At 46.7% G+C, this 15337-nt stretch overlaps 1 protein-coding gene across 1 annotated transcript in view; it reads right to left on the bottom strand.

Annotated features, from left to right (window-relative positions):
* The window catches only part of smg1 (SMG1 nonsense mediated mRNA decay associated PI3K related kinase), a 60142-nt gene that overhangs the window by 8267 nt on the left and 36538 nt on the right, over nt 1-15337 (bottom strand). Inside the window, 23 exon segments of the mRNA XM_034113789.1 lie at nt 214-494; nt 1311-1500; nt 1651-1807; nt 2717-2928; nt 3473-3707; nt 4350-4597; nt 4599-4623; nt 5392-5534; nt 5536-5574; nt 5576-5619; nt 5622-5677; nt 6451-6627; nt 7009-7202; nt 7457-7675; nt 8392-8501; nt 9359-9497; nt 9575-9820; nt 9922-10151; nt 10258-10504; nt 11137-11359; nt 11812-11966; nt 12413-12630; nt 12871-13032. Coding sequence (XP_033969680.1) covers nt 214-494; nt 1311-1500; nt 1651-1807; nt 2717-2928; nt 3473-3707; nt 4350-4597; nt 4599-4623; nt 5392-5534; nt 5536-5574; nt 5576-5619; nt 5622-5677; nt 6451-6627; nt 7009-7202; nt 7457-7675; nt 8392-8501; nt 9359-9497; nt 9575-9820; nt 9922-10151; nt 10258-10504; nt 11137-11359; nt 11812-11966; nt 12413-12630; nt 12871-13032 — 3950 coding nt within the window.

Genomic DNA, 15337 nt, shown 5'->3' with positions numbered 1-15337 from the left:
AAAAAATGCACATTAATCCAAATGGCCAACTTCTGGGTGGGTGTGGCTAATGAAAGCCCATTTGTAATATGTTCACAGTAGAGCAATGTTGATACCAAATTTCATGAACATCAGAGAAACTATAGTGGGCTTCCACCCAGTGCGGGGGGCTACATGTTATCACATGTACAAAATACCTGTACATTAGACCAAAGGTCTCGGGCTCTGTTGTACCTTGTTCTCTGCTCCGAAGTCTTTGGCCTCCACCTGAGCCACCACGTCGAGGCCGAGGGCCGACAGGGTGCTGCAGAGGGCCAGACCCAGAGCCTGGCCCGGCAGACCCATCAGCATCTGCCGGACAAACTCCGCCGTGAAGGCCTTGATGGGGCGGGTCATCTGCTCCTCGCTCACCACGGCCACGCCGGGCCCTGAGGCGCTGGGCCGCCGGTACAGAGGCTTACCCAGAGCAATAGGGCCATTCGTAGGCATCAGATCCTCAGTGGGGGGGCAGGTACCTGAACAAACAAGATGTCACACACTCTTTAGACAGCAGGTACATGAGATGATGAGCGAAGTTTCAACAATGGTAAATATTCCTGTACAGCATGAATTGGTCTGAATATTGTGATATGTTACTGCATGAGGGGAAATCAAACATTTCTTCCACAATTCTTGTATAAAGTTTAGCTTTAAAGTGTTGCAGTTATGACGTATTTTTCTAGGCTGATCCGGAAGGTAGCATTACAGGGGCTCCCTAAAAAAAAGGCAATGGAATTTCTCCATTGGAATTCAGAATGATTGCAGTAAATAAAATCAGTGTCAAACATGTCTATGATACTTCCACATTTTGTTCAGCAGGATCATCTCCACATATTAATAATCGTTATGAATATTGATGCGTAAATGCAATCGACAGAAGTAAAAGCTAACGTTAGGCTATAAAGGAACTACAACACAGTCACATGACTTCACTTCGCACCCGCTATGTTAAAGCAGCTAATGTTTGGCATGGTGTTTACTAGTTTCTTTTAGACACGTTTTAGCAACCGCTGTTTGTCAGATGCGCAAAAGCTTCAGACACTCACCAGTGGGATATTTACTGACGTATTTTATGTCGTAGAACAAAACGTGAAAATCTCTTCCAAGCATTTCAACACGTTAATTGAATTGTGCTAATTGCACACTAAATTCTGTCCTTAAATTCTTATTTTGTTATTTATTTAGCATGTGACTGGTCATAAGTGAGTGGATGGGGGCTGATCATTGGTCTGAAAGAACTTGCTGAGTTCATTGTGAGTCCACAGCTACTTGTATCAGTGCAGAAGTCTCACCAGACAGAGTCTGAGCGAAGGAGGCACACAGCCTGAAGAAGTCCCTGATGGTCTGCAGCCTCTTGAGGAAGAACACCTCCTCCATGAGCTGTCTCTGACTCGGGTTGTCAAAGAAGTGAAGCTGCGTGGCTCGAGCCTCCCTCAGGACATCCACCTTCCTCCAGGCCAGCGGCAGCTCTAGTGAGCTCAGCTGAAGGTGAGGAAGAGGAGAATGTGGTAAGGGACTCAAGGTAACTGCAAATAACCGTTAATCATACAAACAATCTAGAATGGAAGCATGAGGATGGGAAATCTCAATATAAAACGACTATCTAACATCTGCAAGAAGGCTAAGGGTTACCTTCTCTGTGAGCTGTCCGAAGGCAGTCTCCAGCTGGGTGAACATGCCATCAAAGGCCACCAACAGCATCTGCCCCGCAGACATCTTGGGTGTGTCCTGCCCCGGGCCCTCCATGTTGCGAGGCTGGATCAGCTCAGAGTACTGGGCACGCAGCATCCTGAGCACAAACAAACACATTTGTTCAGACTCTTTTGTGAAAAACAAACAAACAAGGTTATCATGAATCCTTAAGATCCCCAAATCAACATGGTGCAAGTCGGTACTTTCCTGCATACAATTCCTGTAATAAGAGGGGCCCTATTATGCTAATGTTCAGGTTGATATTTGTATGTTGTGCCTTTACTGTGTTAAATGCCTCAATGTTAAAAAAAAACTCCCTCTGGAGGGAACACAGGGATGTTGGCCTTTGCAGACCATTGACATGCACTAACACCTAGAGAACACACCACAGGAGAGGGGAAACCCCAACATCAGAATAGGGACCCTTTAAAACAATTCTACATTGTCCCATTCATAGGTTTTCGATCACTTAAGCCAGGGGTGGGGAATCTCCAGCCCCCGGGCCGTATACGGCCCGCGAAACCATTTGGTACGGCCCTCGAGGTAATTTATAAACACACGAAGAAAAAAAAAAAAATTAAAGAAATCTAGACCGCAAAAAAATTAAAAAAGCGAGTGCCTGTTTTTCCTGGACACAACATGAGCCTAACGTGTCATCACGTGGTATATGTCTGGTCTGACAGGGGTGCAGTTCTGCAGGAGAGCACCAGAACGCCGCTCCGGCACTTCACAAATGTCAGTACCCATAAGGAGCCGTACACATGCCGCAGTTTTTGGCAAAAATCTGGATATCTGGATTAAGAGGTTGCTTTTTCTTTGCACAGCATGAAAGAAAGGCGAAATTAATGGGCTGTGATTTTAGTATTTTTAAGCAGAGGTCAATAATTTGTACGGCCCTTGGAGGATGTTGAAAAAATTGAAATGGCCCTTGAGAGGAAAAAGGTTCCCCACCTCTGACTTAAGCCAACACTGTCTGATTTGACTCCAGTATAAAGCCGTTCCTCACCTGGTGATGTGGAGGCAGCGGTTGTGCCCGTCGGGCTCCAGCCCTGTGGTTGCCTGGAGACTGTCCACCAGGCCCTGCAGGCCCAGCCCGTCAGAGCTCTGCTCCACCAGCTGCTCCAACTCCCCCAGCATGGTCTCCAGGGTGGGCTCTCCCTTCACCATGCAGCGCAGAGCCTCCGGGAAGATGATCTGACGGAAGTTGGTGTTCAGCTCCTGCAGGAGAGAGACAGTCAGACACGCTGCTCTGACAGAGACCTTTGTGACCTGCTCCATCAAAATCACTCACATGGACCCCGACACACATTTTCAGTTACACACACTGTTGGCAGTTCTCCATATTCTGAGAAAAAGGCCTTTAGGTTTGCTGACAATATTTTTAGCCTCAACGCTGAATTAAGCGATATTATTTTAACATTCTGAAAGCCAAGGCTTCTTTTTAATATATAAATCAGAAGGAAAAAAACCCTGCTGTGTTACTATCAGTCTGTCATTCTTTACTTCAGGGAGACGTAGGGAGGGGGGGGAGCGGTGCTGATCAGAGTGAGAGGAGACAGTGATCACTGAAGTTGACACCCTGTCTTTACAAGCTTCCAAAATATATTAATTGTCAGAATATGGCGATAATATTTTCATATTCTGAAAGCCAATAGAGGGTTGTCTTTCTATGTTATCTCGGAATGCGCTCGCAACATCAGACTGATTCTCACTCACAGTTACACACATCTAAAAAACTGATGTGTTTTGAGAGTGTACCCACCTGTAAGCAGGTGTGGACAGCGTTGGCCAGGTACACGGCCTGGGTGGTGGCTGAAGGTGCCGGCAGGTCCAGGTCGTGGGGCAGCAGGGGGCATCGCTGCAGCAGTGTAGCCAGAGCACTGACGTTTCCCATCATGCTGCAGAGCTCCTCCAGGAACCAGGCCCCGTCCCGAGAGATCAGGTCCACCAGCTGCTCCCCTGCACTGGCTGCTGCGCCCTCCATCACCAGGTTCCTCCTGGAACAAAACCTCCGTCACTCCTGTTCACAGGAAACTTTCTTCCCCTTATGGAAGCACCACATGTCTGAAGGACTAGGTCTAATTAGATGTAATTGTGGTATTTTAAAGTTTTAGTAATAAAGCTGAATAATGATTTTGGTAATGGTAAATAGAATGTATTTAGAAAGTACTTTACCAATGGTGGAGTGATACTAAAACAATAACTCAATTACTGTTAAGTTAAAATTGAGTTACTATTTTAATATTATGCTACTACTGTATATTCAAATAAACCCCATATTTGACCCAAGTGAAATAATAAAACACATTATTGCATCGATACTTGTAAAAATATATGTTGCTGAAATGGGCCATTCTGCATAATGAGTACTTTTACTTCTGCTACTTAAGCAAAAGTAAATATGTATTAGCATCAAAATAAACTGAGTCATTTGTACACTGTAGTATGAGCTTTAACTAGATCCGAGTACTTCTACCCCAACACAGAATGAGAGACATGTCTAATTGCTGCTCATTGTAATGTTTCATATATTTGTATCTTATTGAATCTTTTAAACATATTAAATTGTGGAAGACTTGACACTGCTGCTGGAACAAAATGATTTCCTGATGTTGGGATAAATAAAGTATCTCTCCAACCTGCAGAGCGTGCACAGGGCCGATGTGATGATGCCGGCCAGGCTGAGGGCCCCCGGCTCCTCGTTCTCCCGCAGGAACACGCTGATGCAGTGCTCGATCTCCTGCAGCTGCTCCTGGCAGGCGGCTGCCGTGGTGCCCTCCGCCTTCAGCCGCTCCGCATGGTGCAGCACGCGCTCGTTGGTTTCAGCCGCCTGGTGCTGCAGAGTCAGCTCCACACTGGACAGGAACTGGCAGGAGGCGGCGGGGGGGCTGCGGGGCGAACAGCACCTCGTATCTGTCAAAAGAGGGAAACAAAGCTGTAGGCATTGCAACATGACGGGAGGAGGCACCAGGCCCTGAACCAGGGGGGGTCAAACTCATTTTAGTTCAGGGGCCACATACAGCCACATTTGTTCTCAAAGTGGGCCGGACCAGTGACATCATAGCATAATAACCTATAAATAAGGACAACTCCAAATTGATCCCTTGGTTTTTGTGCAAAAAATACATTTTGAAAATGTTCACAATGAAGGAACTATGATTTTACAAAAACATTATGAACAACCTGACATTAAAGAAAAATAAGGGCAATTTCAACAACATTTCTTAGTATCAGGAACTGAACAATATAGTATTTGACTTTAGGATCTAAAAAACTTGTCAAGATGTAGAAACGTATTTGACATACATTTCTACATCTGTGTAGTAATCCTGACACCACACAGACTAAAGTGGGAACTATTAAGGAAGAAGGTTCAGTTAAGGTTCAGTTAAGGTTAAGTTAAGGTTAAGTTAAGGTTCAGGTTCTGCCTAGTCAAATGTATACATACAAAATACATCAAAGCTGTGAAAATAGCAGTTAATGTCTTCAATTTAATATATACACTTTGCAAAGTCATCCCGTATGTTGGACACTCATGTTCTAAACAATGAGCCCCCCAGGTGTGTGTTTATACACACTGTTAGCCAGCTCGTTCATTCAGCGCGAGCCAGATAGTAACAGTTTATTAGAATCCATTAACCCGATGTTAGGCATGCAGGAAAAGGGTCCGAGGCAGCTTACTGTCTGTAGATGAGCTGGCAGTGCTCCACCGTCATGTCCCTCAGCAGCTCCTCCAGCCAGGCCTTCCACTGGTGTGCGCGGTGCAGCAGCAGGGTGGCTCTGGGGTACAGCAGAGCCACTGTGCGTAGCTGTGTCAGCTGCACATTCCAGGCAGCCGCGCAGGGCCCCCCGGCGCTGCTGCAGGCAGGGCGCTCACCTCCGCCTCCAGGCTCTCACACTGGCTGATCAGTGGGCCTGGCCTGCGTTCTGCAGGAAGGCCGTCGCTGGGGACATAGCTGGGGGGGACCTGAGGAGGGGGACAATCAGGAACACAGCTCAAGAAAAGTAATACAACACGCTCCATGTGGCACCTTTAAGAATACTACTCTACCACAATGATTTATAGACAGTAAACAAATGGACACCCATGACACATGAACAGGGCAGTGGTATTCCAGGAAAAAGGTTTGGAGTTATTAGATATCTTTGTCAAAGTGTTCCCAGTCCTTTCTATAATGTAAAGTCAACACTCAATAATAAAGGCATCACGTAACAGAAGCTTAAGACAAGACTGAGGGAAAGTGCCTTGCATAAAGCCCAATGCTGTGAATCAATGTATGTACTTCTGTGCTAACAATTGCCATTTTGAATGTTAGGAGTGCATCCCATTGTTGAATATGGCAAAATGCACTATAAGAATCAGAATGGTGCACTCGCATTTAAAAAGTTCACACTCAATGATCACCATCTTGGCTACATTACGGCGTTACACGATAAGCCGTGATTGTGGCTGCTATCACAAATAAAAGTTTAACATGTGGCTTTTCTTCACCATTTAATAAATGTACCACTAAAGTGGATTTGAAAAAACAAAACAATTTAAAGGGTTAATTGAGCAGTCTAATGACTGCAAAACATATGGTTGCTAGCTAACAGAGGCGTTAAAATGCAATCACTGCATCAGTGTTCACTGAGTGTCTTAATTGAGACACAGCAATTTTATGCAAAAATGCACTTAAGAAATTGCAAATGTTTAACAAGTTGATCCATTCCGCCTGCTTGCATCACTTCCTGTGGGACTGACCCAGATCTATGGGGCTGCTGATGTCCTGCAGCAGGCTGGCCAGCTGCGTGGCCTCCAGGTTGGAGAACGCCGCCTGGTACTGAGAGATCCACTGGTCCAGGTCCGACAGCTTGCTCTGGATGGCCTCCTGCACGGTGCGCTGCCTCGACTGCAGCTGGGTGTGTTCAGAGTACCTGTGGGGAGGAAGAGGGGGGGGTAAATACCCTTTCAGAATACACTCATATGAGCTGCTCCCCTGCACTGAGGGGACATATTAACCTTTTCATTTCATTTTCATTTCAATCTTTATTTCGAACAGATTAAAAAAAATAACAAATAAAAAAATAACAAATGTGAAAAACAGAATACCGTATTGTTAAAATACAGTATTTATCCACATTCATGATCATATTTATATATTCAACAAAAAAGTCTTCATATTAATAATAATAATAATAATAATACCTTAATGTTTTTTTAAATGTCCTACAATCTGAATGGAAGATTACTTAAAGATTCATCTAACATGGATTTGGAATATAATATTAACATAGTATAGTTCTGTGGTGTCAGACCTGTGCTCCAGGGTGAGGATCAGGTGGTCCTGATGGTTCTCGGCCCCCTCCAGGAAGGCCATCTCCTCCTGTAGTTTTGCCTGCAGTTTCTCCCCCTGGCAGAGCAGCTCCTGCAGGACTAAGTACTCCTCCACCGCCTCCTCCACCTGCGGCAGCACGGCCAGCATCTCGTCTCGATTCTTAAACCAGTTCACCTGCACACAGAACACACACACCCTTAAGGCATGAGTCTACATAGCGCTGGTGACGTCAATGTAGAAATGAGAATAGAAGCATGTTCATGCCGTGTCTTTCTTATAACAAAGACCTAAAGACCATTTCAATGAGCAGATGGGCCGGCAGAGACTGGGTGTTGCTGCCGATGAGTGTTGTACTTTTATCTCCGACTCAGATGGTCCTCTCTTCAGTGGAAGACTCATTCATACACTCTGCTCCTGTTGGAGCTCACCTTGATCTCAGCCACCCTGGAGGAGAACAGGGAGCGGGTGATGTCTCTCTCCATCTCCCTCTTGCTCTGCTTGCTGTCAGCCTGCTGGCCTCCTCCTCCGTACACGGCGCCAGCGAAGCCCACCTCCCCCCCGGCCGTCCAGTCCACCAGGGGGTCGTAGACGAAGGCCTCCAGCAGGGTCAGCAGGGTCTCTCTGCCCCGACGCATCATCTGCACCACCTGGAATCACACCATCATCTTAAGCACTCCAGAAACATTTAGCAAGAGCCAGTAAACATTCAAGTTAGAGATGAAAACTGAAGATGAATCATTGAAACCAGAACATGCCAGATTAGCTGTTTAATGCCCAGGTTTCTCTTCCTCCTATCGAGAGAAGAGGTCATTACCACATCCCATCTGAGCTGCCCAGTGTGTGTCAAAGGACAGATAGATGGAGAGCGTGTCAAACTATTCAATACATGCAATTCTCCTGAGGAAGGTCCAAGTACAAGGGAGAAGATTATTGATTCATTTACAATACCAAGGGATGACTATGTCAGGAGATTTACATTTATAGATGAACAAGTTGACTAAAAAAGTAGTTGAAGCCCAAAAAGATACAATAGTGATATAAAAAAACGTTAACGATCTTTAAGTAGATGTGTGGCAAACTTTGAATCAAACTCAAAGGTAACATTCCTCAGTTTTCCACAAACGATTCATTTTTTAAATGTTATTTCTTAAGTTTTGACAGAATTTCCTTTTGTGTATTCCCAGTAAAGTTTTAAATTTCTTAAAATGCAAGTAAAAAAAACAAAAAAACATCAAAACTAATCCAAGCACACTCTTTGGCTTCAGCAAGTTTACCAATAGTTTAACAATGAAGTCCTGAGCTGTAAGTATGACACAGTTCAGTGTGAGTGTGATGGGGCCTGGGAGTGTGAAAGGACAGTTACCTGTTCACAGGACAGCCTGAAGATGCCCTCCACCCCCGTCACTCCCAGAGCCGTCTCTATGTTGTGGGTCATCCTGAAGGGGACCTTCTCCGGCACCCTCAGGCTCTTCCCTGGTGACGCAAACAACGTGGAAACAGATCAGATTCAAACATTGTTATGTTGTGCGGCACAAATCATTTGATCAGCAATAGAATAGACTTGTATCTAGACATGCTCAGTCAGTAAGGGCTTGGACTGGGAGCTGTAGGGTCGCTGGTTCAAGTCCCCGACCAGACCTAAATATGGAGTGTGGACTGGCACTTGGAGAGGTCCCAGTTCACTTCCTGGGCCCTGCCGTGGTGCCCTTCAGCAAGGCACCGGACACCCCCCTTGCCCCCACTCCCATGGCGCTGTACAATAGCTGCTCACTGCTCCTAGTACTAGACTCCTGGTACTAGGATGGAAATGCAGAGAACTCATTTCACTCTGTGTGCTGTGCATGTGTGACCATTAAAGAGGGCTTCATCCCTCCAATTCTATACACTGTTTCATATAGCAAGACGACTGTTACCAAGACACCATTCAGAGAAAAAGGCCTTCAAAGTTTGCTGACAATATTTTAGCCATAGTCATTTTAAAAGGGGCCCATTTGGCCCCCCCTTAGGACCACCATTGGATTAGCTGGGAATCTGAAATCTGTGTTGGTCTATATAACAGCTTGTTAGCAGGCTGTCCCTCTCATCACGTTCAACAGAAAGTGGATAGATCCCAGAGATCCATCATACTGATTAGGCCAACTCAACGCATCGTAGACTAAATAGATTTTCTAAAAGACTTTAAAACCAACCAAAACACACATTTTTCACATTAATCCACGATCTGGGAATGTACCTTTGCGACATCCGAATGATTTCAATAAAGCAGGTCACATATATTCAGCAGTTAAACTCACTTTACACAAACTCAAGCAAAGCAATATGAAACTGACCTTTTTCAAAGCACACATTGTAGTCAATGTGCACCACCTCTCCAGTGGTCATGTCAATCAACACGTTGTCAAGGTGACGGTCACCGAGGCCGATGATGTATCCCACCATTGACATGACAGCAGTGGATCTGGCGTAGGACTGCAGCAGAGAGAGAGACGGGTTAGAAACCAAACAGAACATTTAATAATCAGACATGTCCGCTGAGCAGGGGTTACCTGAGTGACCCTCCACCACTCGCTGGGGGTGGTGCACGAACACCACAGCTCCTTGGCCAGCAGGTTGGAGGGCGTAGTCTCCATCAACTCCTTCAGCACGTCCTTCATGACGCTCAGGGGCCAGTCTCGCCTGGTCACATCCAGACTGAGCCCCACAGCCTTCAGAGCCGGCCCGATGCGGCTGTAGTACAGCTCACTGGGGCGGGGGACCGGGGGCACCGGCTGCTGCTGGAAGGAGTCCTGGGCCTGGTCAGGACAAGAACAAGTGTGTCAATTTCACTTGAGAAAGAAAACGTTTTAGTTTTAGTGCTTTAATATGGGTTGCAACAGGAAAGGAGCTGCGTTACCTTCTGAGCCTGCAGCACCGCCTCCCTCTGCTGCCAGCGCTTGTAGAGGCCGAAGAGCGGCGTGGCCCCGTCTACCCACTGGATGAGTCCAGACCGGGTCCCGAGGGGGGTGACGGAGTAGTGGCGGGCGTGGAAGTGCGGCTGCTCCTGCTGGTTGATCTTGGTGAACATGGTGTTGACGATTGACAGGAACTGCATGATGCGCTCGTCCAAATGCAAATCCTCCAGACCTGAGAGACAAGAGTTCCATCACTACTGACACACTTCAACTTGTTATCATCAGCCCCGACTCACTAACATGCTCCCCCCCCATCCCCTGCTGATTTGCTCTCCTACCTTTAAAGAGGTACGGGTAGTTGCGTCCGTCGGAGCCCAGGAAGAACAGCTTCTTGGGCTTGGTTTTGGTGGGCAGGATGGTGATGGTGTTGCCTACGCTCTGTATGGTGACGGCATCTGATGCCGACACCTCACCTGGGAGCGCCATCTCTGTCGTTGTCATGGAGACGAGGCGAGGACTGATCTCGTCCAGGTGAAGCAGATAGCTGGCTCGCTTCTGAGAACGCTGCTGCAGGCTCATCATGATCTGATCATAAACAACTTTATTCATTATATCAATGAAGATGACTAACCGTTAATGAGCCGACAACCAAATTGAAATTAGAGCTGAACAATTTATCTAAATTGTATTGAAATCACAATATGGGCTAGTGCAATATAGAAATCACAGTTAGTGGATTATTAAGTCAAAATATCTGAATAAAGTATTGTGGAGCTGAAGAAAAGTCCTGGCATAAAAACGGTATCTTAAAGGTGGGGTAGGTAAGTTTGAGAAACCGGCTCGAGATCGCTAGAATTTGAAAATACACAACCGGAGAAAATCTGCCACTTCCTTATAGAGCCCCTCCTCCAACACACACGAACGCACACATGACCAATGAGGGCACAAGATTTACAGTATTACAGCTTCCACAGATGACATTTTGTTATGGATTTCTTGTCAAAGCTCTTAAGATATTCATTGCTATCGGGATGTTAAGAGCATTCCATGGATTATAACAAAAAGTGTATCTCGAGCCGGTTTCTCAAACTTACCTACCCCACCTTTAAGGACTTCATAAAAAAGGTTCTTGTTTGGTACAGATCCTCACATCAAAATCACTTTCATATAGACATATAGACACACACACACACACACACACACACACGCACACACACCTGTTTGAAGGGCAGCCAGCTGCTGGCAGGGTTAGCGGGGTTGGTGGGGTTTCTCAGGCGCTCGAGGGCGGAGGTGATGGGGTCCCCGTAGGTCTGCTGGAACCAGGTCTCATGAGGGGTCTCTGCTGGAGTCGCTGTGATGCTGCACACGTGATCCAGAGCGAAGACCACCGGACGCATCAGAGCAGAGTGCTTCTCCCGCATGATGGCGATCTTCTCATCCCTGCAGACAACACAGGTTGTTACTAGAAGTACAACATCCTGACCCAGAACCATTAGGGAGCTAAGAGCATATCTGAATGGAACTTTAACAGGTGTTTTAAGACAGGGTTGAACACGCACTGTAGTTCAGTTTCTACTCTTTTACATTACTGCAGAACAGGACATTGGGAAAACAACACTTGAAAAGTAAACATTCAAATGCAAAGAAGTGATTAGCAATTGGCCCCTCTGGCCTACAATATCAACATGTATAGCACTGCAACAATAACAGAGTCCAGTTGAGCCTAAAAGTCTTGATTTCTATGCATGAGCTTTAAACCCACAACAAGATGTTGGATACCTTTTCCCAATAAACGTTAGCACTGTTGTAGTTGGAAAAGAAAACCCCAGGGCAGCTGTGGCTAAGCAGCTCGAGTAGTGTTCCTCTAGATGTGTGTGTGTGCGGAGCCTCACCTGCGCAGCGTGTTGTTGATCTGCACCCTCTTGACCTCGTCCTCCAGCTGCTGGATCCTCCTCAGGACGTGCATGTGTTGCTGCTGCAGCACGCCCAGCCACAGCTCGTCCCACAGGAGGGTGACTCTGCGCAGCTCCCCCACCAGCTGCTGCACCTGCACCAATCACAATCCTTCATTAATCTTCATTTGAGAAGTAAATAAAAACATAAAGATTGAATGCAAATAATGATATAAACTCAAGAAGTTAAGTATGTGCATAAAAAGATGAAACACAATAAAGATATCTCCTAAAAACATCAAAAATAAGGGGAAAATGATCAAATAAAAATATTCAAATAAATAAATACAAATGTAAAGTAAAGATGTACTGCATTATATCACATATATTAACATGTATATACACACACACCGTTGTGCATTATTATTAAAGGTTTCTTTTTGTTGTCAAAAGATGGGTCGTCTTTTGGGCCGTCGTTTATGTGATAACTAAAATGATCACTGAATAATGAATGAAGTGCTGATACTGTGCTCGAGTTAGACTTCTGACAGGGGGGTTAAGTTAAGGCATTAGTACATCAGTGAGTGCAGCCCCCTCCTACCTGCAGCACCATGGTGGGGTTGGCGAGGGACAGCTTCTCCACGATCTTGCTGTAGCAGTCCTGCATCATGGCCTGGTCCTGACTGGAGCAGAAGGTGGACAGCTCCTCTGAAGCCTCTCCCTGGGCCCCGCTCTCTGCCTGCTCTTCCTCCCCCCCACCCAGACCCTCCCCCTGCATGCTGCCCAGGAAGGTGGGCAGAGCTGACGGCAGTTTACTCCCTGTGAACGCATATTAGATTACAGTATTAGCATTTTACTGGCATGCATCACTCTTTCTTATTGTTTTGATGGCTACTAATTATTTTCACTTCAATGCCATTGTGTATGGAGTTTTGACCAGTGACAGTCATCAGTTCAACTATTAACAGCCAACAGACATCATGTAGTGTCTAAGAAACAAATGCCTTGTAATTCAATCAGAAAAGTGAAAGACTTCCTGCACATGTCATTTAAGTTTACCTGCATTCTGAGCCTCCCCTCCCAGGGAGAGTGAGCCCACGATGGCGGGGTACAGGATGAGGTGGGGGGAGTCCTGGGCCACTCGACACAGCAGACTGCATATGCTCTGCCGGATGTAAGCCTCTGGATGGTTAAGACGGGAAAACAGCTGGGGGATGATACCTGAGGAGGACACATGTTACAGTTAAGAACCAGCAGCAGGTCCTTAAGTAGGTTGTCAGAAGGGGGGGGGGGGGGCAGACATGATGATTGTTTGTACACTGAGATAGCACATCCTGCTTTCTTTCTTGTATGAGAGTGGGGCAGGAAAACTGCCTCTTGTTACAAGACACGTTGCAGTATGATATGACTCTGGAACTGCTTGACTGAGTACAAAACACATTTATTTACAACACACACACACACACACACACACACACACACACACACACACACACACAACACACACACACACACACACACACACACACACACACACACACACACACACACACACACACACACACACACCACCCACACACACACACACACACACACCACACACACACACACACACACACACACACACACACACACACACACACACACACACACACACACACACACACACACACACACACACACACACACACACACACACACACACACACACACACACATCACACACACACACACACACACACACACACACACACACACACACACACACACACACACACACACACACACACACACACACACACACAGTTCATTGACTACAGTTCAGCATTCAACACCATTGTGCCCTCCAAGTTCTCTTAGTTGTACTTTTTTCTTTGGATATTTATTTTGTTTTGCAGCGAACTATGGCCACGTTTTACTTCGAACGTTTTCTGGTCATTCTTCTGCTACTTTTTTCACTTTTTGTGTCGGAGAGCCATGCTCAGAGGAGTGATGGCATTGTTTACACGCGTGAGCAGCTGATTGCGCTGTGCCGACCCGTGCTGCTGCCCGGAGCCAGGCATGACATCCCGGAGGAGCTTCGGAGGCTCAAGCGGGGCTGCAGAGCTGGGGCCAAGCTGAGGATGAAGAAGAAGATGAGGTACAAACCCTGTGTACCGGCCATCATAATGGGGAACGTGAGGTCTTTGGGGAATAAGATGGACGAGCTCCGCGTGCTGACGAAGACGCAGTGGGAATACCGTGAGTGTAGCATCATGTGTTTTACCGAGACTTGGTTGCACTCGCTCATCCCGGATAATAACACGGCTCTCCCCGGCTTCACGAGTGTTCGGGCGGACAGGGACGTTATTCTGAGCGGTAAAAAGAAAGGAGGAGGGATTGCACTGTATGTGAACGAACGATGGTGTAATCCTGGACATGTTACTGTGAAGGAGCGTTTCTGTAGCCCGGACATTGAACTGCTAGCTGTGGGATTACGTCCATTTTATCTACCTAGAGAACTTTATTCTGTCATCGTAGTTGCTGTCTATATTCCACCGAACGCGGACGCGGAGGTGGCTGGTGACGTCATTCACTCTTCTGTGGCCAAACTCCAAACTCTTCACCCAAATGCATTCATAACAATAACTGGGGATTTTAACCGTGCAAAACTGGACAAATCTCTGCCTACATTCACTCAGTATGTGACATGCCCCACCAGGGGAAATAATACTCTGGATCTTTTATATGCTAATACCAAGAATGCATATTGTGCCACTGCCCTCCCCCCCCTGGGCAGATCTGACCACAACCTCGTCTTTTTGGCTCCTAAATATGTCCCACTGGTGCAGAGGCAGCCTGTATCCACCAGGACTGTGAGGAAATGGACTCCAGGGGCTAATGAGGCTCTACAGGACTGCTTCGAGACCACTGACTGGGACGTGCTTTGTGTGCCACATGGAGAGGACATCAATAATATGACTGACTGCATCACAGAATACATCAACTTCTGTGAACAAACAATATTACCGGCTAAAACTGTCAACTGTTTCCCCAATAATAAACCCTGGATTACTAGTGACCTGAAAACTCTTTTAAATAAGAAAAAGGAAGCTTATAAGTCTGGGGACAAATCAATGCTGAAGAGTGTCCAGCATCAACTGAGAGACAATTTGAGGAGGGGCAGAGATTCGTACAGGAAGAAGCTGGAGACTAAGCTCCAGCTGAACAATAGCAGGGATGTCTGGGCTGGGATGAAGGCTATCACTGGCTTCAAAGGGAGAGACAGACTGACTGTGGGCACCCTGGAGAGGGCCAACGAGCTGAACACCTTCTTCAATAGGTTTAGCTCTCCGCCCGCTGCTGTCTCCTCCACTTCCTCTTCTCACCTCACCTCCTCCTCTCAGCCTGGCGTCAACATCCCCCCTCTGCTCACCACCTACACTTCACACCTCTCCTCCACCACCCAGCCTGGCTTCTGCACCCCCCCTCTGCTCACATTGCCCGCTGACCCCCCCCCCCCCTCTGCTCATCTTGCCTCAGACCC

Source organism: Trematomus bernacchii, unplaced genomic scaffold (assembly GCF_902827165.1).
Source record: "Trematomus bernacchii unplaced genomic scaffold, fTreBer1.1, whole genome shotgun sequence".
NCBI classification, from domain to species: domain Eukaryota; kingdom Metazoa; phylum Chordata; class Actinopteri; order Perciformes; family Nototheniidae; genus Trematomus; species Trematomus bernacchii.
Note: the sequence above shows the minus strand (reverse complement) of the source record. Positions and strands in the feature narration are given on the sequence as shown.